Source organism: Dendropsophus ebraccatus, chromosome 7 (genome assembly GCF_027789765.1).
Source record: "Dendropsophus ebraccatus isolate aDenEbr1 chromosome 7, aDenEbr1.pat, whole genome shotgun sequence".
Classification (NCBI taxonomy): Eukaryota; Metazoa; Chordata; class Amphibia; order Anura; family Hylidae; genus Dendropsophus; species Dendropsophus ebraccatus.
Genome location: NC_091460.1, coordinates 119934923 through 119958418, shown reverse-complemented (window position 1 = coordinate 119958418; position 23496 = coordinate 119934923). Strand labels below are relative to the sequence as shown.

At 40.5% G+C, this 23496-nt stretch overlaps 1 protein-coding gene across 1 annotated transcript in view; it reads right to left on the bottom strand.

Moving 5' to 3' along the window:
• Positions 1-23496, bottom strand: part of CCSER1 (coiled-coil serine rich protein 1) — a 683371-nt gene that overhangs the window by 265578 nt on the left and 394297 nt on the right. The window contains exon 6 of the mRNA XM_069978327.1: positions 778-985. Within this exon, the coding sequence (XP_069834428.1) occupies positions 778-985 (208 nt within the window). The remainder of the gene's footprint in view (positions 1-777; positions 986-23496) is intronic.

Genomic DNA, 23496 nt, shown 5'->3' with positions numbered 1-23496 from the left:
TATTAATAAACGCCTTGATAATAATTTGAGTGATGGACTGCATTACTTAGCAAAGATAATGTATAGTAAAAACTGTACAACTCTAATTACATTACATTATAGCTTTCAGAAAGTGACATCTAAAATCCACAAATTGCTTCCCATGAGTTGTCCATATTAATCACCAGCGTCGCCGGCTTCACCGTACAAGATTTATTCAAATTAAACCTGACTCAGTTTCTACTTTCAAACCATAATTTGTCTTGCATCCTATAGATCGAATTGCAACTATGCATCCTTGTTTTATGTTTATTACGTCTTTCCCTTATTGCAAAAAAAAAAAAAAAAAAAAGTATAATCTTTATGAACCAGGAAATTTCATTGTCTCATTTCCTCCATTTATGTTTTATCTTTTCATATTCTGCCGATAACTCTTTAAAAAGCACAGTGCCGGGGCATATCCTCTTATTCCTCAGGAAGATGGGAAGGCTAATGAATTAGTAATGCACAATGGTAGCAATAATACTCATATAAGATACAGTTTTATGTAATCCTTATCTATACATCATCTATCGGAAAGTTTCTCTTTCTGCAAGAAAGTTTGGAGAAGGCTCGGTGTGCACGCCGGCTTCAGCGGTACATCGTGTTTATTCTCACCAGTTTTATTAAATTCCCAACATCACAGACAGGATATTAAATTCTCATCCTCCTCACTATTTTCCCATTTTTTTCAATAATTCCATAAACCAGCCCACTGACACCGAGAGTTATGAATTTCATAGATAATGAAGTCATTACCTCTTGCAGGATCCTCTTCATTTTGAGCAGTAATGTCTTTACAGATGTACAGTCTTGCATCATCAATCTAAATGGCAATGATTCCAAGCCAGTACAATCTTCCTGTGCAAAGGGCCATTCCACAGATGGGCTGCTGGGCACTTGGCAGACACGTGGGCACTTAGTATCGTCTGGATCACTGTCTTTTGGCAAATGTAGAAAGAGGTTTCTGAAAATAAATGGAGAAATTATTAGAGAAGCCATCCAAACGTGAACATCTGGTAATAATAAATAATAAGCCTATAAAGCGTTAAAAACATGAGATTTTTCAATAGTGTCGTAAAGTGCGTGCATTCAACAGCTGGCAAAAAGGGTGATAACTGGTGGGTTATTTATCAAAATATGGTATGGGAAATTTTGTATAACTTGCTAGGTACTGTATGTTAGATGCATCTTCTTGCACCAACTAATGGCTAGCTGACATGAAGCACCACTATTAGTTTGCTATTTGTCACTATGTTAGTTGAGATGGGAATACCCGTTTAATTATGATGACATTTATTAATAATTGCTGCATGCATGTTATGACAATTAGGTAGATAAAATTTGTAAATAATTTTTAGTTGTGCATAGTGTTGAGCGAACATGTTCATAAATGTTCGTATGTTCGTATGAACATGATGCTAATAGTTTGTGTTCGCCGATCACAAACAATTTGTTCGATGATCGGAATGGTTATAACGATAATTTTCGAACATATTCAAACTTGCAAACTGCGTAATTTACACTTTGTACCTAATAATCTGTATGCATGTGCATAGACCAAAACATAGGTTTCTACTGTACGTTCATAATTTGTTTGTGAATATTCGGCGAACACGAACCAATCACAATCATTTTTTTTTTAATGTTCGTTTTTGGGATCCAAACCAAACATTAGAATGTTCGTTCTTCACTAGCTGTGAATAATTCTTATTTTAGTTGTAAAAAAAATCAGCAGCTGCCCTATTGGAGTGATCACCAAGTACAGTACCTCTGTTCTCAAACTTGATCGGTACTGGAAGGCTGTTCCAGAACCGAACAGTTCGAGAACTGAGCAGTGTGTTCCCATAGGGAACAATGTAAACGTTTTTAAAGGATTTTTACATTACATGGGTTTAGTGCAGAACACCCAGCCCACAGAGTGTAGCGGTACATCGTGCACCATTACTTACTGTTAGGGTGCCTTAACACACACCGGATCCGCAGAGGATTTCACGCTGCGAATCTGCAGCAAAATCCGCTGCGGATCCAGGGCCCGTTCACCCTAATGAGAATACATACTCGCAGCGGGATTGACATACCTGCTGCGTGTATGTAAGTAAACCCCCCGCCGACCGGAGCATACATTAACTGCTCTGAGATCTGGCTTGCTTCGGGGGTTCCCGGCGTCTGCTCATCCCACTCAGCCAATCAGTGCGCTGCCCCGCCACAACTACTGATTGGCCGAGAACGTCCAGCCGAGAACCCCCAGAAGCAAGCCAGATTGTGGCGCCGGTAATATGTCAATACCGCTGCGAGTATGTATTCTTATTGGGATTGAAAGGATTTAAAAAAATAAAATAAAACACACACACTACATATATATATATATATATATATATATATATATATTTTAATGCAGTACTTTTAGAAGCCTAGAGAAAGAAGACAACAGTCAAAATCAATTAAGACATCTGTTTGATTTAAAAAAAAAAATGTATAGTAGCAGTCAGATGTGAAGTTATTTTTATCTTTGGCTTATGTAAGTTTCATAAAGGAATAGCTATATTTGGAATGGCTCATCAGTACATTATGACTACTTTAAACAAGTATAAAACATACAGTCTTAAGAATATTTTGGTCTTCTGTGTCTAGAGTTGGTCTTGGGTCAAGAGTTGCACTACAGATGCATAACAGTTGAATGTTGCTTTCAAGACTAAATTAGGTTGGGTTCACACTAGGTATATTTCAGTCAGTATTGTGGTCCTCATATTGCAACCAAAACCGGGAGTGGATTGAAAACACAGAAAGGCTCTATTCACACAATTGTAAATAGGAAATAGTGAAAGATGGTAATCACATCTTAGCACTATGACCTATATACTGGATAGGAGAACTGCTAATCATCTCGATTCTGACAGCTAGGTTTTGGCCTCCACTTATCCATAGAATGGAAGTAAATGCAAGATCGGCAATGTTTAGAAACCCCATTGACAATTGATAAAGTGTTGGATGCTCATGAGCGGTGCAATCCATTTCACCTCTTTTCTATAGACTGTCTAAATGGTTGGATACCCACCAATCAGCATGTTATACCCTATCCTGTAATGCTGAAATTAATAAAAATTTATTTGTACACTTAGAATATAAAATGCTGATAAAAACATAAAATGGCGATTGAAACAACAACAATTATTATTATTACTACTACCACTAAAGTAGATCAATGGTCCCTAAATGTGTCTCTCTAGGGCTTTTAGCATCGTAGCAACGATCCATGTTGATCATCAATGTCCCTTGACCGTTTTTAACCTGCATTGTATTTATTTTACTATTATAAAAGTACCCATTATTATTTAGTTATACTCAATAAGTGCCATTTTCTTTGAAAATTTACACTGCATACTGCACCTAAAGTAACTTACATAATTGCCACTGTGGTGAGACAGTCTGTCTTTTCTAAAAAAGACTGAGCTAAAAGGATATTTTACACAGTAAAGCAGCAATAGAAGATGTGCTTCCTGGACATAAGTGGAACACAAGCGGATTTAAGCGAGACCATGAAGAAGTCATATTAGGCAGCAATCCAATATGAAAAACAGCTAATACATATGGAAATGGGAATATTTGTTAAGACCACAAAGGGCCCAAAGAAGAAGACAATGAGCTGCCTGCTGTTAGTGAAGTACATATTTGCATGGCACTGGTTTTATTTAACAAAGGCCCCAATATAACTATGATTACAGAGGACAAGACAATGACTGACAATGAACAACAGATGTAGGCTTTGTTGTCATATTGTTTTATTTCCACTGCTTATGACAATATTCACATCTATAAACCATTTCACAATGCTGGAAGTAGCAAAAACTACAGAGTTTAGGCGTATAAAATTCTAAATCCATTCATGGCTAAATCACAGCTTGATTACTTCATTATATCTAAATAATATGCCAGTCAAATCATTTTAGATTGCAAGGTATTCATTATTTCAAATCATATTTCATCTGAAATTGTTGTAATGACTGCGTTTTACATTTATTATCACTGTGCTTTATAATGTAAACCTAATGCCATCATCTTAGAAAATCTAATATCATATACGTATGTCAGTGTTTTTCAAGTCCTCACCAACCCCCGCCGATCAGTATTAGGTGTGAGTAATTTGTAATTAGGCTGACTGACAGCTAGTTCCGCCAGTCAGCTGCTGGGCTAGATCTGGGCTGGGACTTCTGGCCCCATAAGTATCCTGCACTTGTGTTCATGCCTTGCCTAGTGCCTAGTTTACAAGTGTATCTTGACCTAGTGTTATTTACTGCATTGCTTTGCCGGTTATCTGACCTCTGGCTCTTGACTATTTGACTACCCTCTTGGATTCTGTATTGTACTGCGCTGCTCGTGTGTTATTGTCCCGGACCTCTGACATTGTCTTTTTGTGTGTGTTTGTCTTGTTTCATTCTGTGCTGCATCTAGTTGAGAACAGGGTTTGCTGTCTAGTTTTTCATTGCCGTTTAGGGCTTCTGGGGCAAGTAGGCAGGGACAGCGGGCGGAGTTCCTGCTTTAGGGCTCACCTGTCCTTGTGTCATCCTGTCCCTAATTCCTAACAGGACGATGTTGAAAGTTAACCGATCACACGAACGAATGGGGTGAGACAAGTGCCTCAGTGATGGCCCAATAGACTTGTCTCATTCTCCTAATCAGTAGGGGTTTGAACACTCAGACCTAAAACGATCAAAACTGTCAAAATCTTTGTTTTGACATATCAAAAATATTCTTTAAACTGACAGTGACAATTTAAAGCAACCTTATACTCCTTTTCCTACTTATTTAACTAAGTATACCAGATACTGATACATACTTTTCTCTCCGACTCCGACTTTCCGACTGTTCGGCCTGATAATCGTTTAGTGTAATAGAAAGAAAGGCCATGATCAGCCGATTTCAGCAGCCCCATCTGCTGCTTCCCACTTACTATCTGTGCGTGGAACGAGGGGAAGGTGAGCGATGAGCTAGCAGGTCACCACTCGCTTCCCCCAGATTATCAGGTCGGGTAAAGGAACACATTTGGAACACATTTTCGTTGCAGCATTTACACAAGAAGATTATTTATTTCATAAATTTAAATGATCTCACAATTTTTTGCACAATAATCGACCTGTGTGAAAGACCCGAAGTCAGCCTCATGGATCATAGAAAAGAATAGCCAGAAGTGGACTCGATCAATTCTGTGGAAGTTTCTAGCCATCATGTTTGATCTAAGCAGAGGTCATTGCGTATTATATACAGTAAGAGGGAAAGACAAGCTGTGAATACCATCTCTTGTGAATAGAAGATCCTGTGTTAGCTATATATAGGTGTCACCTCTGTTTGTGATTATAATGAGAATACTGAAAGTCATCTCTACAGAAAACACAGTATCAATTTATTAACTTATCAGAGTAAAACTTCATGATTTTTTAATGAAAAGTTCTTAAACTTTCACTGACATATATAATAGTTTAAAGTCAATAAATCAGGTTAGGATATTCTAGAGTCAATTCAATACAGTCTAAGGCTATGTTCACACAACGTATATTTTCATACAACGGCCGTGAATTATTCGAAAATATATGCGCCATTGCTGCCTATGGAACCCCGGCCGGGATCCCTAGCGGCACTGCAAACAACTGACCTTGTCGTCCATAATGTGCTGTGGGGAGTTCTGATGCGGGCGTGCACGGATGCGCCTGCATCAGAATCCTGCAGCCCTAAAGATCATCTGGCCAGTAGTGCAGTTCCGGCCAGGATGATCTTTTCAGGGACGGCCGTTCCGTGACCCAGCCAGGTCTATGTATGAACATACCCCAATAGGGGTATAACAAAGAGACAGCCACTCTAGAGCAGTGTTTCCCACCTCCAGTCCTTGAGGCCCACCGAAAGATCATGTTCTGAGGATATCCCATGCAAAGAACACATGTGGCAATAAATTATGCACTGACTAAGTATATCACCTAAAGAAATCCTTTAAACATGACCGGTTGGACCTTAAGGATTAGGGTGCATCACTCGAGGAGTGGGTAGGTGGCCATTTCGGTGCACGTAGAGGTAAAGGAGCACCCCCCAATGCATTGGCTGGGCTAATTATCATATCAATATTACATCTGTTACATAAAAGCGGCACCCTGTACCTCTTCGTAGCACCTCCTATTAGAATTAGCAGGTTAGGTCATCTATTTAATATAAAAACCTAGGTTTTAGATCCAGAACAGGCGATGACTCAAAAAAAAAAAAAATCTCGTTGGGGAAAAAGGGTTTCTATTCTCATGTATTATTAAAGTACACTGCAACAACATTGAGTGTGACTTCTGCTTTGGAAAATGTTAATTATAGTTGAGTAAGGAAGCAGTGAATACTAATCAGCTCATTTCCATACTTTCACACAACCTCATTAAGGACGATAACACCTAATGTTTAGAACCAGAGACTATTCTAGTAACAATATTAAACTTTCCCATTCTTGCCCATATCAATCATAGAGTAAATTACAGTCAGGTCAAGGAAAACACAAGGGTAAGATTGCAGTGTAGCTACACCTAAGAAGTAAAACAGCCCTAATGAACGCATACAACTATATTTCTTCATTTTCACGTGCATGACGGAGACTCCTTGACTTTTACATCATAACAATTGCTTTTGCATACAGAGAGTTAATTACCTTTCACAACTGGGTCTTGAAACTGTTCGTAAGGACAAAGTTGCAATTATCAATAAATGTTCTGTGATAAACCTATTGAATGTTAATGCTTAGGCCACGTCTGCCTTGCATATACGGCATATCTTCTCTGTATTCTGTTTAGAACGATTGGCTTCATTCACAAATGCTAATATTGGGAAAATAAATATTTGTTCACAACAAATATTGAACTCATACCCTCCATTTTATGATCTGTGCCAGGAAAATTATTACATGGTAATAAGCATTTTTGATGCTTTATGTTAAATAAACAATTTAATTGAGATTGCTGGAGGTCCTTTACAAGTTGGAGGTATTTAAATGTAATACAGTGGTAGATCTGTACTCAAACTTAAGGGGGTTGTCCACTTTATGGTAAAATTGTTTAGTGTACAGTATTAGTAAGAGTACTCACTGTATACACTGACAGCAGCTCCTTGTTTACCTCATAGAACTAAAATTAGACTCCCCTCCTCCAGGCTGTGCTGTCCTGCTCTGTGGCGAGTCTGTCCATATGATGGTTGGCATGGAGGAGCATGTTACTATGCCCCGCCCCCTGTGTCCACCACTGAGCCTGCATATGCCTATGGAGGGCACTGAAAGCAGGGCATGGTCACATGCTGCTCCATGTAGATCATCTTATGGACAGACTCACCACAGAGCAGGACGGCACAGCCTGTTGAAGGGGAATCTGATTTAGCTCTATTAGGTACAAAGGGAGGTTCTGTCTGTAAGTAATGTGAATGCATTTATACTACACACAAAACAATTTTACTATAGTGGCCAAACCCTTTAATTGGTTAAGCAGGGCAATTTGAGAACCAAGTAGTTTGAGAACGAGCAGTGTCTTTCCATAGGAAATAATGTAAATGTGTTAAATTGGTTCCAGCACAAACTAATAATTACCTACAATACTCATTTATTACATTGAAAAGTGCCCAGTTTAATCAATGCAGTACAGGACAGAACAGCACTATACTGTACAGTACATTTTTTAAGAGAAGTTCAACAGAACCAGCAATTATAATACAGTAGTCACCAACTCCTTACACATCCTTTACTGCATAGGGCACCCCCACCCCAGTACTGTAAATATTGGGAGATGGTGATGCACTTATTGTACTACTACTGCATTGTATATGCAATTCAGCCATCTTATATAGCATTGCACTGTATGTGAAGGCTCACCAGTTCTAAACTTGCCATGTACAACCCACAATCCATGTTCGCAAAAACGTTTGGATACCAAGAAAAATTTGAATTCCAAATTACTTCATGCTAAATTTTCCTTTGAACACCCAACTGTTCAAATTCAGATGCATTTGAACACTGCAGTATTTCTGTACTTCAGGACTGGGTGCCAAAAAAAGTTTTTGCGACCCGAACAAGAGTTTAAGAACTGAAGCAAAGTTTCCTTGGAAATATTGTTTGAGAACTGAACAGTTTGAGTTCAGAGCAGTTTGAGAACTGGGGAACCACTGTACATCCTATTACCCCATCATTTTGTTTTGTGTATGTAGATTTATTTATCTGGACTCACTGTGGGTTGTCTATTGAAGCAATAGTACAAATCGTAGTGATCTGTCCATTCATCACCAAACCGAATGAAACCTGCAGTAGAGGAATTGTATAATTATGAAGAAAGGTCGAAAACGAAAACTCCTAAATAAAAGTAAAAAAAAAAAAAAAAAAAAATATATATATATATATATATATATATATATATATAGATAGATATACACACACACACATATAGATCTTCAAGATAAATGGGTTATGGGAAGAGGTCTATATCAAGACTGTATGGGTACCTATACCCTATGCTGCCCATATACCTAATGCCTCCTAGTTTCCCTGAAGAACATCCTAGTGAAGAGGAATAAACAGTGTTGGACTATGTTCACACTACGTACGTTCTGCAGAAATCACGGCCATTGTTACAATTTTACACCCTTCGATAATTCTCCCCCATAGTATACACTCCGTCCGGGATCCCTAGCGGCGCCATAGAAAACTGACATGTCAGTTTTCTGCGGACGCTATTCAGTAAATAGTGGACGCAGATTACCCTGTTAGTGCACACTGTGGAGCGAGCTGCTCCGGCCGCTCGCTCCATTGTGTGCCTGGGGAGTTCTGATGCAGGCGCGCACAGATGCGCCTGCGTCAGAACTCTACGGCTCTAAAGATCATCCGGCCGGTACTGCAGTTGCACCATTTCTAGGAAAACTTAAATCATTAGTATTTTCTTTTACCTGTCATGTTTTGTGACTAATCCTATTATGGAGGAGGGAGAGATGCAGTGTTTGAACGTGCTTATATGATTACAAAGTATAAGCAAATAAATAACAGATAAGGATGGACAAAAAAAATTTTACCGCTCAAATGTTTGCACGAGAAAATAACAGATGCCAACAATAATAACCTGGTATTAGAACGATATAAACCATTACATTTATGCATTGCTTTGAGGACGTTGAGCTGTTAAACAAAACCGCCTATTGTGAAAGCCTGAAAAAAGAATTTTATGTCACATAGTAGTATAAATTCATAGTTGTTAAAAGTCCAAATAATATTGCTGGGATATACTTGTCTTTTCCCCTCAAACTAACAATTCTTATGTTCAGAATTAAGCGCCCAAAGGCTTATCCAGTCTTATAAATCCTTATAAATCTTATAAATCCTTAGGATAGGCCCATAAAATTAGGTGGGAAGCAAATATCCAGAACCTTTGCCAATGAGGAATATTGCAAGTTATGGGACTTTATGCAATACCACTAAGGCAAGATTCACAGACAGCCATTTTGTTTGATGGCTGTATTTCAGGATAGACTTCATTTAGGCCAAATACCAGCCCTTATTTTATTATGACAGCTCAGATTATACTAATAACGTCTGTCATTATAAAATAATGTTCAGATATTAGGAAGAGCCCGGCACCCACCAAGTAAATTATGCTTCCTAATTGTAGTGTAACAAACATTTTTCTCACCCACGGAAGTGCCGTCTTCTACATATTTCTACATTATAAAATAATTGGTGTAGTATGGCCTCAAATTGACTGCTGTCCTAAAAGATGGCTGTCAAACTGCCACAATAAAGATGTTGTGTGAACATAGCCTTAACCTCATTTTCATGAGTGCAGTGTAAGGCTATGTTCACACTACATAAAAGTACGGCTGTTGTTGCCATCTGCAACAAAGGCCGTACTTTGTGCGGTGTGGAACACTACTGATCCCGGCCGGAGCGTATACACATAGTATATGCTCCGGCCGGGATCCCATACAGCGCCACAAAAAACTGACATGTCAGTTTTCTGCAGCTGCAATTCAGTGAATTACGGCCGCAGAAACCCTTTGTCAGTTTACAAAATGAAGCGAGCGGCTCCGGACGCTCATGCTACTGATCCCCATGGTAAAATTAATAAAGAAAAAAAAAGTGCTAATTGGCATAATTTCTTTCTTTCTTTTTTTTTTTTTGGGGGGGGGGGGGGGGGGGGGGGGGGGTGTCATATCACATTTCAGATAAAAGTGAATTATAAGTGAGCCAAAAGCCCTATCTACACCAAAATGGTAAATATAACAACTACACATTATGGCACAAAACAAAAGCCTCCAACACATCTCTGTAGACATGAAAAAGTTCTAAGGGTATAAATGTATGGCCATTTGAAGCTATTTTTTGTTAAAATGTTTAAATTTTTTTAAACATAGTAAAACATATTGAAAACTATACAATTTGGATATTTTTGTAATCTTCCTGACCTGATGAATACTTATAACATTTAGGCCATGTTCACATGGCATAAGAGACTGGCCGTTCTGTGACCCAGTCGGATGACGGAGCGGCCGGTCTCTGAAAAGATCACCCTGGCCAGTACTGCAGTATCGGGCGGGTGATCTTTATGGCCGTAGAGTTCTGATGCGGGCGCATGAGCGCGCACCCACATCAAAACTTCCCACTGCACGCTATGGAGCATATGGCCGAAGCCGCTCACTTCATAGTGTGCATTGACATGGGTTTCTACGGCCGCTATTCACTTAATAGTGCCCGCAGAAAACTGACATGTCAGTTGTTTGTAGTGCAGCAAGGGATCCTGGCCGGAGCGTATTCTATGTGTATACGCTCCAGCCGGGATTCCATAGACAAATAGACAATGTATTTTTTTCATATTTACTACGGTAAAGAATCCCCCACAAATTTGCAATATTGCACAGAGGGGGATGGTTTATTTTTGTTATTGGAGTATGCTGTACTTAATTGCAAAATATAGGGTGCCATAAAAAAGTAGAGTTGGTACCGGGAAAAAAAAGCAGAGTTATAAACAAGACAAGTAAAAAATGAAAATGCAAAAATGAAAATTTGTTTGGTTGTGAAGATATTTTCACATGGGCTAAATAAAATCCTATAAAAAAAAACAACAACAAAACAAAAACATTCCAACATTGTCCCCCAAAAACCTAGGGGGGGGGGGATTTATCAAGGGCTTTATGCCTATTTTAACATAAATAATTGGATTTTTCGCCTATTATTATTCTTTATTTATTATTAGTCCTATTTATTAGAATTCACCCTAAAATTCACACAATCCAGGATTTGCACCCAATTTATCTTCTGTGACTTTTCAAAAAGTTACACAAAGTTGTGAATGCCTATGTCTGGTCAGTATCAGATGAATTTGTTTGCACTTTTTTTTTTTGCAAATATTTACTGAATTTGCTGAGAATATTCTGAGATTTTATAAAAATTCTGTTAACTAAGTCCTGTTTGACTGGGTAAAAAACACTGCATGTTTTAGACTCAATAGTAAATGTTCCCCATAGTTTTAAGCTTCCGTTGACCTTAATGAGAAATAATCAGAACTGTATGAAAACAATTACAGTGCTAAAAAAAAGAGGTGATTTTACTTTTCCAGAGAGGATCTGCTTGGCGACTCACATTACGCAATGGGAGTTTAGAACATGCCTGAAAAAAATTGCAACCAAGAACACCTGCACTTAAAAAACCACGCTGACTAGCAAGCTGTTTTTTAGGCTGTTTTTCCAGGTGGTATATATATATATATATATATATATATATATATATATATAATTTTTTCCCCCCTCATCTCAATCAGGAATAGTTAACACGTCTACCTAAATCTAGTTTGCCATTTTGCCCAGATTATTCCATGTAAGCAATAACGCCTATTGTTTAAACTACATTTGTCTTCAGGTAAAGGACATGGAATCTAGAATAGGCTCAGAGAAAAGTAAATAAAGCAGGATCTGCTTGTTTTTATAAGCTTGTCCTATTACTAATTCACCAGCTATATATCACTGTGATTTTCCTAGAAAGGTTTAGCTTGCACATCTAAATAGCCTCTGGTAAAACAAAACGGGCTAGCTAGAAAAGACTTGCAGCATTCCTAAGCATTTTTTTAATACGAAAAGAAAAAAATGTATAAGGAAACTAACATCTTGCTATATATCCTTGCAAAAATGGTAGGGAATGGCAGCCATGATGCCACCAGCACTTAGAGTATACTGAATATGGCTGGGGTCACACTGTGTAAAAATGAATGTCTTTCATAATAAAATCGGTCATTAAGCAAGTAACGTCTGTTATTTAAAAAATAGTGAACGTTAATTGCGCAACGATGGCTGATTTTATGAAAGATTCCCATCATTTTTACATAGTGTGAACCTAGCCTATGGGTGACATCATAATCCCCCTAACCACATGAAATTTAAACAAAAATTATGATGGAAGAGAGAACTAAACATATTTGGGTGGCCCCTAAATAGACAACAGTATCTGGTTACTCATAAAAAAGCGGTACTGTCATTTGGACAGTCAAAAGCTTTGATCAGAGGGGAAAGGAAATTCTGGATACGGATCGAAAGCAGCTTACATTGATTCTTTGTGCTTAATCTCCTGATCAATGGGGGTCTCAGCAGTGGGATCCCAGCTAATCAAAATGTTTGATTTTCCCCTGTGAAATCAAAGGAGAAAATTCGACAACATCTAAAAATTGTAGTCTTCAAGGGGGACATTTACTAAGGAGTCTAATTTGTGTTACTCTTCTAATAGGGATAGGTGTATATTTTGTTTCTATATCTTGTGACTGATTTATTAAAATGTAGCACTTCCATAGTGAATTTATCTAGGTAAAAAGTCAGAAAAAAAAGTCAAAGAAATTGAAAAAATTGCGCAAGCATATTCACCTGGTACTGACCAGATGTAGACCAGCATCTGTTTGTGTAACTTTTTGAAAAGTTGTGAATAATAAATTAGGTGCTTATCCCGGATTATGAGTACTTTTGGGTGAAAAATCCATTTATTCAGCTAAAAAAAAGCCTAAAAGATTCAGAAGTATGGAACATGAATTGCAGATGACAAATTCCTTATGACCCAATAAGATTATATTAGTGAGCTGGTATTCATGTTGTTTTCCAATATAATCTTCAAAGTGGGTCTTTCTTTATTTTTAAGAGGATCCATTATTTTTCTGTTCTTTTTTTACATCATCAGAAAAGTGGTCATTGTAAAGCCTCCTACCCAAATTTCTGTTTCTCGACAGCCTTTAAAAATCCCGACTATACTCCTGAAAGAGAAATTAGGGTGCTGCCCATCCTGCTGACATAGGTTGACTCTTATATACAAACAGTTATATGAGAGCTGTTGATTACCATGTACAGGTGGGATAGGCAGGACTATGCTTCTGCTAGGATTTAATCAGGACTAAAGGTAGGTTCACACTACGGAATCTGCGTGGAGAAGTTCCAGCTCACACCGTGGCTCGTACCCGTTCACAGACGCGTGCATATCCGTAGGCTCCATAAACACCTTTCTATAGCCGGGTGGATTCCGCATTACGCCGAAAGAACTGACATGTCTATTTTTTTGGCGGAATGCGGAATCAGACTGGCCTTAGAATGCTGTCCATGGCACGGGCAGATATGCATGCCACCGTTAATGGGCTAGGAGCCACAGAATCCGCCGGAACTTATATTTTCGGATTCTGTAGCGTGAACCTACCCTAAGGCCTTATTCACACGTTCCGTAATTTACTATCAGTAGATTATAAGGATGCAAACCAATGCTTGAAAAAAGGGACATAGGACGGACCCAGATTTTTTTTTACAAATCCTCTCATAGAAAACAATGGGATCCGCAATTTTTTTTAAGGATTGTTACCTGTTTGGCATCCTTTTTTCCGTAAAAAAAAAATATGGATGACTCGATGAGTTGATCTGAACCCGAACTTTCAGCATTTGATTAGCGGTGGCTGCTGACGTTGGATAAAGCCCTAAGGCTATGTGGAAATCATGGATATAGTCATAGGCTGTATCCATGTTTTCCAGACAACCTTAGAGCTTTATCCAACTTCAGCAGCCCCAGCTAGTCAAATACCGAACGTTCGGGTTCGTATCGATTCGAAACCGAACCCGGTTCGCAAAACTGTCTCACAGTAAAGCAAACCAGAAATGCCAAAGTAAAATGGCTAACAAGTGATTATGTGACCTTTTTTAGGGGCTGGGCATACTGGGGCTAGTTTTTTTTTAAACCTACTTAACTTTATTAACTAGTATTGTGCAGTCAGTAAAACAATGGATTTACAGAAATACTGATGTAATACGGATGCAATATGGACGCCCAATCCATAATTTTTAGCGGACTCTAAGGACTTGAAAACAATACTGAATGTGTGAATATGACCTAAATCTCAGAATGCCTGTTCCAAACCATATAGCCTTATATATCATAGGACACAACCTTTCTTCCTCAGTAATAGTCTGGGCTCAGATAAAGCTGAAAAAATATTTACCTGACATGTTTACTTTAAAAAGGATGTCCCCAAGCTGTAAAAACAGCAGGCAGGCAGAGATGAGTGAGGAAAAAAAAACAAGCAAGTGAACTTATCCGTCCCCGTGCCTCCATTTTGCCTCTCCAGGGTAGGCAGTACAGAGGCACGGAGATGGGTAAGTTCACTTGTTTGTTATTTTCTCACCCACCCCCACCTGCCTGCCATTTTTACAGTCCGTGAGACTTCTACTTTGAGGCTGCGTTCACACTACGTATATTTTAGTCAGTATATGTATATTTCAGTCAGTATTGCAACCAAAACCAGGAGTGGATTAAAAACACAGAAAGGATCTGTTCACACAATGTTGAAATTGAGTGGATGGCCGCCATATAACAGTAAATAACTGCCATTATTTCAATATAACAGCCGTTGTTCTAAAATAACAGCAAATATTTGCCATTAAATGGCGGCCATCCACTCAATTTCAACATTGTGTGAACAGATCCTTTATTTGTTTTTAATCCACTCCTGGTTTTGGTTGCAATATGAGGACTACAATACTGACTGAAATATACTGTACGTAGTGTGAACCCAGCCTAAGACAGTTAGATATATTCTAACCATTTGTATTTCCAATAATTGCACGTCTAGAAAATGCCAAGAAACACAGTATATCTCACACACTGAAAAAAGGAAATTTTGCAATCCCTTCCCCAATGATTCTTTAACAAGAAAACATTTAGTATGACAGGATTTAGCACAGACCTCAGGTTAAGCAGAACAGTGTCAATTGTTTAAGTTTGTTGTGACATTAAAGGCTAGAAAATTATTTTTTCACTAATCTAAGGTGAGAGGAAGTCAAGTCAGCTGCTCAACCAACATTTCAACTCTTGTTCATTGTACAGATGATCATGAAAAAGCTCCTTCTTAACATTTTTTTGTTCTGTGGGAGTTCTAATATACAAAATATTACCTGGCTTTAGGTTTTTTTTTTCATTGACAGCTTCTCCTTTTATATTCCAAGTTGTTTTTAGGACAATTAATAACTTAGGGTGCGTTCACACGTACAGGATCTGCAGCAGATCTGCAGCAGATTTGATGGTGCAGATTTGATGCTGTGTTCAGTTTCTAGATGAAATCTGCTGCAGATCTGCAGCAGAAAATCCGCTGCGGATCCGGTATGTGGGAACGTACCCTAATTTGTGAGCACTCTGATCCAAACCGAGGTGCTGACAGTGTTCAGTAGGTTTTGGTACATTACTGAGCAGGTTACCTTTCCGTGGAGGCTAGGGATGGTCCGAACCGAGTTCATACGAACCCAAACTCTTGGTAATGATTCCCGCTGTCTGCCCGCTCCGTGCAGCAGGCGGATGCAGCGGGAGGACCGCCTGGAAAACTGGGATACAGCCATAGCTATAGGCTGTATCCCAGTTTTCCAGGCGGTCCTCCCGCTGTATCCACTCGCTCCATGGAGCGGGCAGACAGCGGGAATCTGATGCCGAGCGTTCGGGTTCATAAGAACCCGAACCTCGGAGGGTTCGGACCATCCCTAGTGGAGGCGATACTGCACAATATCAGTTCTACTACTGAATGAAGAATATAGGAAAAGTCAGGGTTTAGTGCTCACCACTTGCATGCCTCATCACTCCTTTCTCCTTCCTCTTCTGTATTAACATTCTGTGTTGCCTGGCCTGCTTGCACCAGCTTCCTGTGTCAAAATTGATGGCAAATGCAGAAGGTGGGAGGCGCATGGCCTCCTACATCATCACCACATGTGCAGACCGCAAAGGTGGCGTGAGCTTTTAGGAGATCAGGCACAACAAAATATTTATACAGAAGAGAGAGGACGGCATGGTGAGGCATTCCAGAGCATGGCACGAGAACAGCATCATGATTCCTCTTTGACTCTTCATTACAGTTAGAGAGACAATATTTTAGATTTTTTTATATTAGATTTTTTAAAATACATTTTTTATTTAGATTATAGACACAGAGAATTAAAAAAACACACACACATCTGTACATATGAATTGGCACAAGTTTTCTATGTGGTCCCCTTATATTATGAACAACCGGGCTACATTGTTATGTTGTCAAACATGGCTCTAGAACTTTGACTCTATCTGTCATAAACTAAAGTAAACTTTACAGATGTAATTATGTAGATAAAGTTATATAAAACCTTTCTGTTGAGCATTACTGACAAAATCAATAAGAAGTAGAGGTCAGAGCATCAGTACTCCATGTGATAGTGTCAAAGAAAAGTCACTCAAAGAAAAAGCAAGAGCGATTAATAATACAGACTCCTGTGGTCCCCTCCGGCTGGAAATCACAGGTGGCATGTTTACAGTGTTTCAAATTGTTTTCTGTTGTTGTGCAAATATATTTCAAATTCAGCAGGTAGACATGTTATATCGATCGCTTTGCTTTCTCTTTTTTTTTTATGCTGTTTTGCCAAGGTTGGACATTTTCCTGCAAATTGTACAGTGAAGTAACGATTTGGGGAGTTATTGTTTAAAGGGGTTGTCCGGCGAAAAAAATTATTCACAGAATAACACACATTAAAAAGTTATACAACTTTGTAATGTATGTTATGTCTGTGAATGGCCCCCTTCCCCGTGTTTCCCCCCACCCACGCTAGACCCGGAAGTGTGGTGCATTATACTCACCGCATGTCGTGTCGTCCACGGTCTCCGATCGTCAGCAGTGACGTCTTCTTCGTAAGTTCGGCGGATCTTCCCGAGTGCCGGCCGCCCTCTGCAGCGTCATCCGAAGCTCAGCCGCGATTGGCTGAGCATAACTGTGCTCAGCCAATCGCGGCTGAGCAGCTGATGACGTGGCCGCGTCATCAGCCGCTCAGCCGCGATTGGCTGAGCACAGTGATGCTCAGCCAATCGCGGCTGAGCGGCTGATGACGCGGCCACGTCATCAGCTGCTCAGCCGCGATTGGCTGAGCACAGTTATGCTCAGCCAATCGCGGCTGAGCTTCGGATGACGCTGCAGAGGGCGGCCAGCACTCGGGAAGATCCGCTGGCCTCCCGAAGAAGACGTCACTACTGAAGATCGGAGACCGTGGTCGGCACGTGACAGGTAATGTATAGCGCACCACACTTCCGGGTACACGGGTGGGGGTGGTGGGACACGGGGAAGGGGGCCATTCACAGACATAACATACATTACAAAGTTGTATAACTTTGTAATGTGTGTTATTCTGTGAATAATTTTTTTCGCCGGACAACCCCTTTAAGCTTTTAAGACTAAGGACAAAGAATAGAGATTGAAATAGCTGAAATGTAGCTATTTTCTTTCCATCATTTCTATCCCTAAGGAGGTCACTTGGACATTTTATTACATACTTAAAACCCTCTTTGTCCTTATTTGTAAAATAGCACTTCACGAAAGGGCATAAAACTTCCGATACAGAGAGCAAGGCTACAGTAATAGAATAATGGGTGAATTCAACTAAAGACAAGGACAAGTTAACGAGAACTATGAAAAGTCATGACCTCTTCAAAGGAAGTGAGAAATAATGTATACATATAATAAATGCATCAAAAGGTTACTATTGCCTGGCAACTTCTGTTTTCCCTCATCTCTAAATGTTATAAATGGAAGACCTCTCAATGTATCACCGTTGAAGATAATACAAGGAAATAATGGAGGTTTAGCAATATGCTTATTTGCCGAAACATTTATTGAGACCACGCATCCCTGAACCCAGAAGCAGCGCACAGCAGGGATTGGAACTCATGTTTTTCCTCCCTTATTGGATTATAACCTTTGTGGTAGGGATGGTCTGAACCGAGCTCGGTTCGGGATCGTAAGAACCCGAACCCTCGGTAATGATTCCCACTGTCTGCCTGCTCCGTGCAGCGGGCGGATCCAGGGGGAGGACCGCCTGGAAAACTGGGATACAGCCATAACCATAGGCTGTATCCCAGTTTTCCAGGCATTCCTCCCGCTGTATCCGCCCGCTCCACGGAGCGGGCAGACAGCGGGAATCTGCTGCCGAGCGTTCGGGTTCATACGAACCCGAACCTCGGCAGGTTCAGACCATCCCTACTTTGTGGGTTTTTTAATTGTTTTTAAACTTTTTTGGTGTTTTTATTTATATATATATATATACACAAAATAAAGATTGTTATATATTTTTCAAATATTTGGTGGAGTGTGCCCCTCTTTACAGAGTGTCTACTTTATCTTGCTGGTATTATTGATTGTTTTTCTGGACAGTAAGTTTCACCCGGATGGGTGAAATGCTCGAGAGCTTCCATTCTTGCTTGCAATATAACTGTAATACCGGTGGTGATGCAGGAGCATAGAAAAGCTGTGCTTTTTTTTTTTTTTAAGATAGATATATATATATATCGTACTTCCTAGACAGCCCATTTAATCTAACCCTGTTGCATATCATATTCCAAACCTAAGTCATGAATATCAGAGAACTAATATTTTATAGAAAATTGGGCATGGTTCTTAAAGGAGAAGCCTGGCGAAGATTTTTATCAAAGCATTGTATTGCGCCCCCCAAAAAATAAATAAATAAATAAATACATAAATAAAGTTATACAAATCACCAATATACACTTATTACGGGAAATGCAGATAAAGTGTGTTTTTCCCTGCACTTACTACTGCATCAAGACTTCACTTCCTGGATAAAATGGTGATGTCACGACCGGACTCCCAGAGCTGTGCGGCTGTGGCTGCTGGAGAGGATGAGGGATGATCAGTGTCCCTTCAGTGTCCTGTGTCCCTCAGTGTCTCTTTGCCATCATCCTCTCCAGCAGCCACAGCCCGCACAGCTCTGGGAGTCGAGTTGTCACCATGTTATCCAGGAAGTGAAGCCTTGATGCAGTAGTAAGTGCAGGGGAGAAAAAGCACTTTATGTGCATTTCTCGTAATAAGTCTATACTGGTGATTTGTATAACTTTTGGGAGGCAATACAATACTTTGATAAAATTTTTCACTGGACTTCTTTAAATATTGAAAAATGGCATGTAAGCTTCTTACGGTTAACAACGAGGATAACTCACTGATTAACCCCTTAAGGACCGGGCCTGAAATGGCCTTAAGGACCGGAGCAAATTTTATGAATTTGACCAGTGTCACTTTATTCATTAATTACTTCGGGATGCTTTTACCTATCCGGCTGATTCTGAGATTGTTTTCTCGTGACATATTGTACTTCACATTTCTTGTAAATTGGAGTCGATACTTATAACGAATCTTTATGAAAAAACCCAAAATAGCGTGAAAAATTGTGAAAAAATGCATTTTTCCAACTTTAAAACTTTTCTGCTTATACAGAAAATGGTTATACCACATAAATTATATATTAAATAGCATTAGCAACATGTCTACTTTATGTTGGCGGCATTTATTAAACTATATTTCATTATTTTTAGACAATAGGAAGCTTAAAACATTAGCAGCAAATTTCCAAATTTTCAGTCAAATTTCAAAATCAGATATTTTTAGGGAACTGTTCAGGTTTAAAGTGTATTTGAGGGGACTGTGTGTTAGAAAGCCTCACGAAGCACCCCATTTCAGAAACTGCACCCCCCAAACTCTGCAAAAGCACATCCAGAAAGTTTTTTAACCCTTTAGGGGAGTCACAGAAATAAAAGCTAAGTGTGTAAGAAATTTGAAAATTTTAATTTTCTGTGCAGAGATTTTATTGTAATCCAATATTTTTCATAATTATAAACCTATTACCAGAGAAATGCACCCCAATATTGATTGCCCCGTTTCTGCAGTTTATAGAAATACCCCATATGTGGCCCTATTGCGCTATTTGACGCAACCACAAGCCTCAGATATAAGGGAGCGCCTAGTGAATTTCAACGCCTCCGTTATATTTGGTCATTTTTGACTGTACCACTTCAGGTTGGCAGAGGCTCTGGGGTGCCAAAACCTAAAAAACACCCCTAAAGGGACACCATTTAGAAAACTACACCCCTCAAGGAATGTAACAAGGGGTGCGGTGAGGATCTGGACCCCACAGGTGCTTCACAGATTTTCCAAACAATATGGCTTGAAAAAAGACTAAAGTATTTTTTACACTAAAATGTTGTTCTAGCCTTCAATTTTTCATTTTCACAAAGGGATAAAAGGAAAAAAAAAAACACAAAACATGTAGCACAGTTTCTCCCGAGTACGGAAATACCCCACATGTGGACATAAAGTGCCAAGCGGGCGCAGGACGAGCCTCCAAAGGGAAGGAGCGCCAATTGGCTTTTGGAAGCTGAATTTCACTGGAAGGGATTTCAAGCGCCATGTCGCATTTACAGAGCCCTCGTGCTGCCAAGACACTGGAAACCCCCCACAAGTGACCCCATTCTGGAAACTACACCCCTCAAGGAATCTAACAAGGGGTGCAGTGAGCATATGGACCCCACTGGTGACGGGCACAAATGTGGAAAAATGTGACGTGAAAGTGAAAATTTTCATTTTTTCACTTTCATGGCACAAATGTGCCCGTCATCCAGGGGTCCATATCCTCACTGCACCCCTTGTTAGATTCCTTGAGGGGTGTTGTTTCCAGAATGGGGTCACTTGTGGGGGGTTTCCAGTGTTTTGGCAGCACAAGGGCTCTGTAAATGCGACATGGCGTTCATCATCCATTCTAGCCAAATCCAACCTCTAAAATCCAAATGGCTCTCCTTCCCTTCGGAGGCTTGCCCTGCGCCCACATGGCGCTTTATGTCCAGATGTGGGGTATTTACGGACTCGGGGGAAATTGCTCTACACATTTTGTGTGTTTTTTTCTCTTTTAACCCCTTGTGAAAATGATAAATTCAAGGCTAGACCAACATTATAGTGTAAAAAATTTAATATTTCATTTTCACGCCACATTGTTCCACATTTGTGCCCGTCACCAGTGGGGTCCATATGCTGACTACACCCCTTGTTACATTCCTTGAGGGGTGTAGTTTCCATAATAGGGTCACTTGTGGGGGGTTTAACTGTCTTGGCAACACAGAGGCCTTTTGAATGCAACATGGCCCCTCGAAATCCATTCCATCCAAATCCAGCCTTCAAATGGCGCACCTTCCCTTTGGAGGCTTACCCTGCACCCGCATGGCGCTTTATGTCCACATGTGCGGTATTTCCGTACTCAGGGGAAATTGCTCTACACATTGTGTTTTTTTTTATCTTTTAACCCCTTGTGAAAATGAAAAAATCAAGACAAGATCAATGATTTAGAGTAAAAATTAAAAAAAAATTACACTAAATGTTGGTCTAGCCTTGATTTTTTTCCATTTCCACAAGGGGTTAAAAAAGAAAATGAACACAAAACGTGTAGGGTAGTTTCCCCTGAGTACGAAAATACCCCACATGTGGACATAATTTGCCATATGGGCACAGTGCAAGCCACCAAAGGGACAGAGCGCCATTTAGAGGCTGGAATGGGGGATGGAGGCCATGTCACAATTGCAAAGCTCCTGTGCTGCCAGAACAGTAGAAACCCCCGACAAGTGACCCAATTCTGGAAACTACACCCCATAAGGAATCTAACAAGGGGTGCAGTGAGCATATGGACCCCACTAGTGATGGGCACATGTGTAGAACATGTGCCGTGAAAATAAAAAATACCATTTTTTCATTTTCACGTCCCAAATGTGGCCGTCACCAGGGGGCCATATACCCGCTGCCCCACTTGTTAGATTCCTTATGGGGTGTAGTTTCCAGAATGGGGTCACTTGTGGGGGGTTTCTACTGTCCTGGCCGCACAGAGGCTTTGTAATTGCATCATGGCATCCTCTAATGGGAATGGCGGCCATACCTACTTAGCTGGGGAAAAGGGACAATTCTAATTTATTTGGGGGTATTAGGCCAATTATTAGTTTATAAGGTTGAAAATGACAGGTGTCCATCAAATTCAACCTGTGTTGATCCAGAGGAAGGCAAAAACCCCTCGTGAGGCAGACGACAGTAGCCTCATCACAGGGGAAAAATTCCTTCCTGACTCCATAATGGCGATCAGAATAATCCCCGGATCAACGTGACCCCTGAAATAGGAATAAGGGACAGAATTTAGATAATGTAGAACCCCAGTGACGTGTGGTGCGCCTTGGAGCGATCCAGTATGCAGAGGCCGGGGGGATCAGGACAGGTGTCACACTGGAAAATGGTGTCCTTCCTGATCCCCCTGTTACCCCACACTCTGCACTTCTTCTGGGGTCTCCCTTTCTCCAGTGTGGGGGACGTCACCTGGAAAATGTTGTCCTGGTGCGATACGGGGTCCTTCATATCCAGAAGCGCTGGGTCCGCTCCATGGCTGCTAAATATTAGGGCGCTATTACTACTTCTGATATGTTCAGATCGTGCCGCAAGCTACAGTAGCTCGGGCAGCGAGGGACCGGAAGAGGGGGTGCTGGTATAAAAGTTATCCCCGTACAGGTGATAACCTTTATCCAGCAGTGGGAAGATCAGTTCCCGGACGATGTCCCCACTAACTCCGAGGATGGGGGGGGAGGGGGCATCTGGGGGCTGGATTCGAGTGTCCCTTCCTTCATACACTCTAAGGGTACGTGCACACTGCGGAATCGCGAAGGATAACCCTTTGTGCATTCCGCAGCTGGCACCCGCCGGCGGACTGATGCAGGCACACGTCTCCGTCCGTGTCGTAGACTCCATTCTATGCACGGGCGGATTCCGCTCTGCGTCCAACGTGTTGATGGAATGACGGATGATGGAATCCGCCCGTGCATAGGATAGAGTCTATGACACGGGCGGAGACGCGCCCCTGCATCAGTCCGCCGGTGGGTGCCAGCTGCGGAATGCACGAAGGGTTATCCTTCGCCATTCCGCAGTGTGCACGTACCCTAAATCTGTAAGTGTACCCTGAGGTACTCTCACAGAGTTTGTAGAATTTCACACCATACCGTCATCTCTTATTGGGACGTACTGGCGGAAAAGACGTGTCTGGGGGCAGCGTACGCTACGCTACTCCCAGACACGTCACTGGATGATGAGGATGAATGGAGGAAAGAAG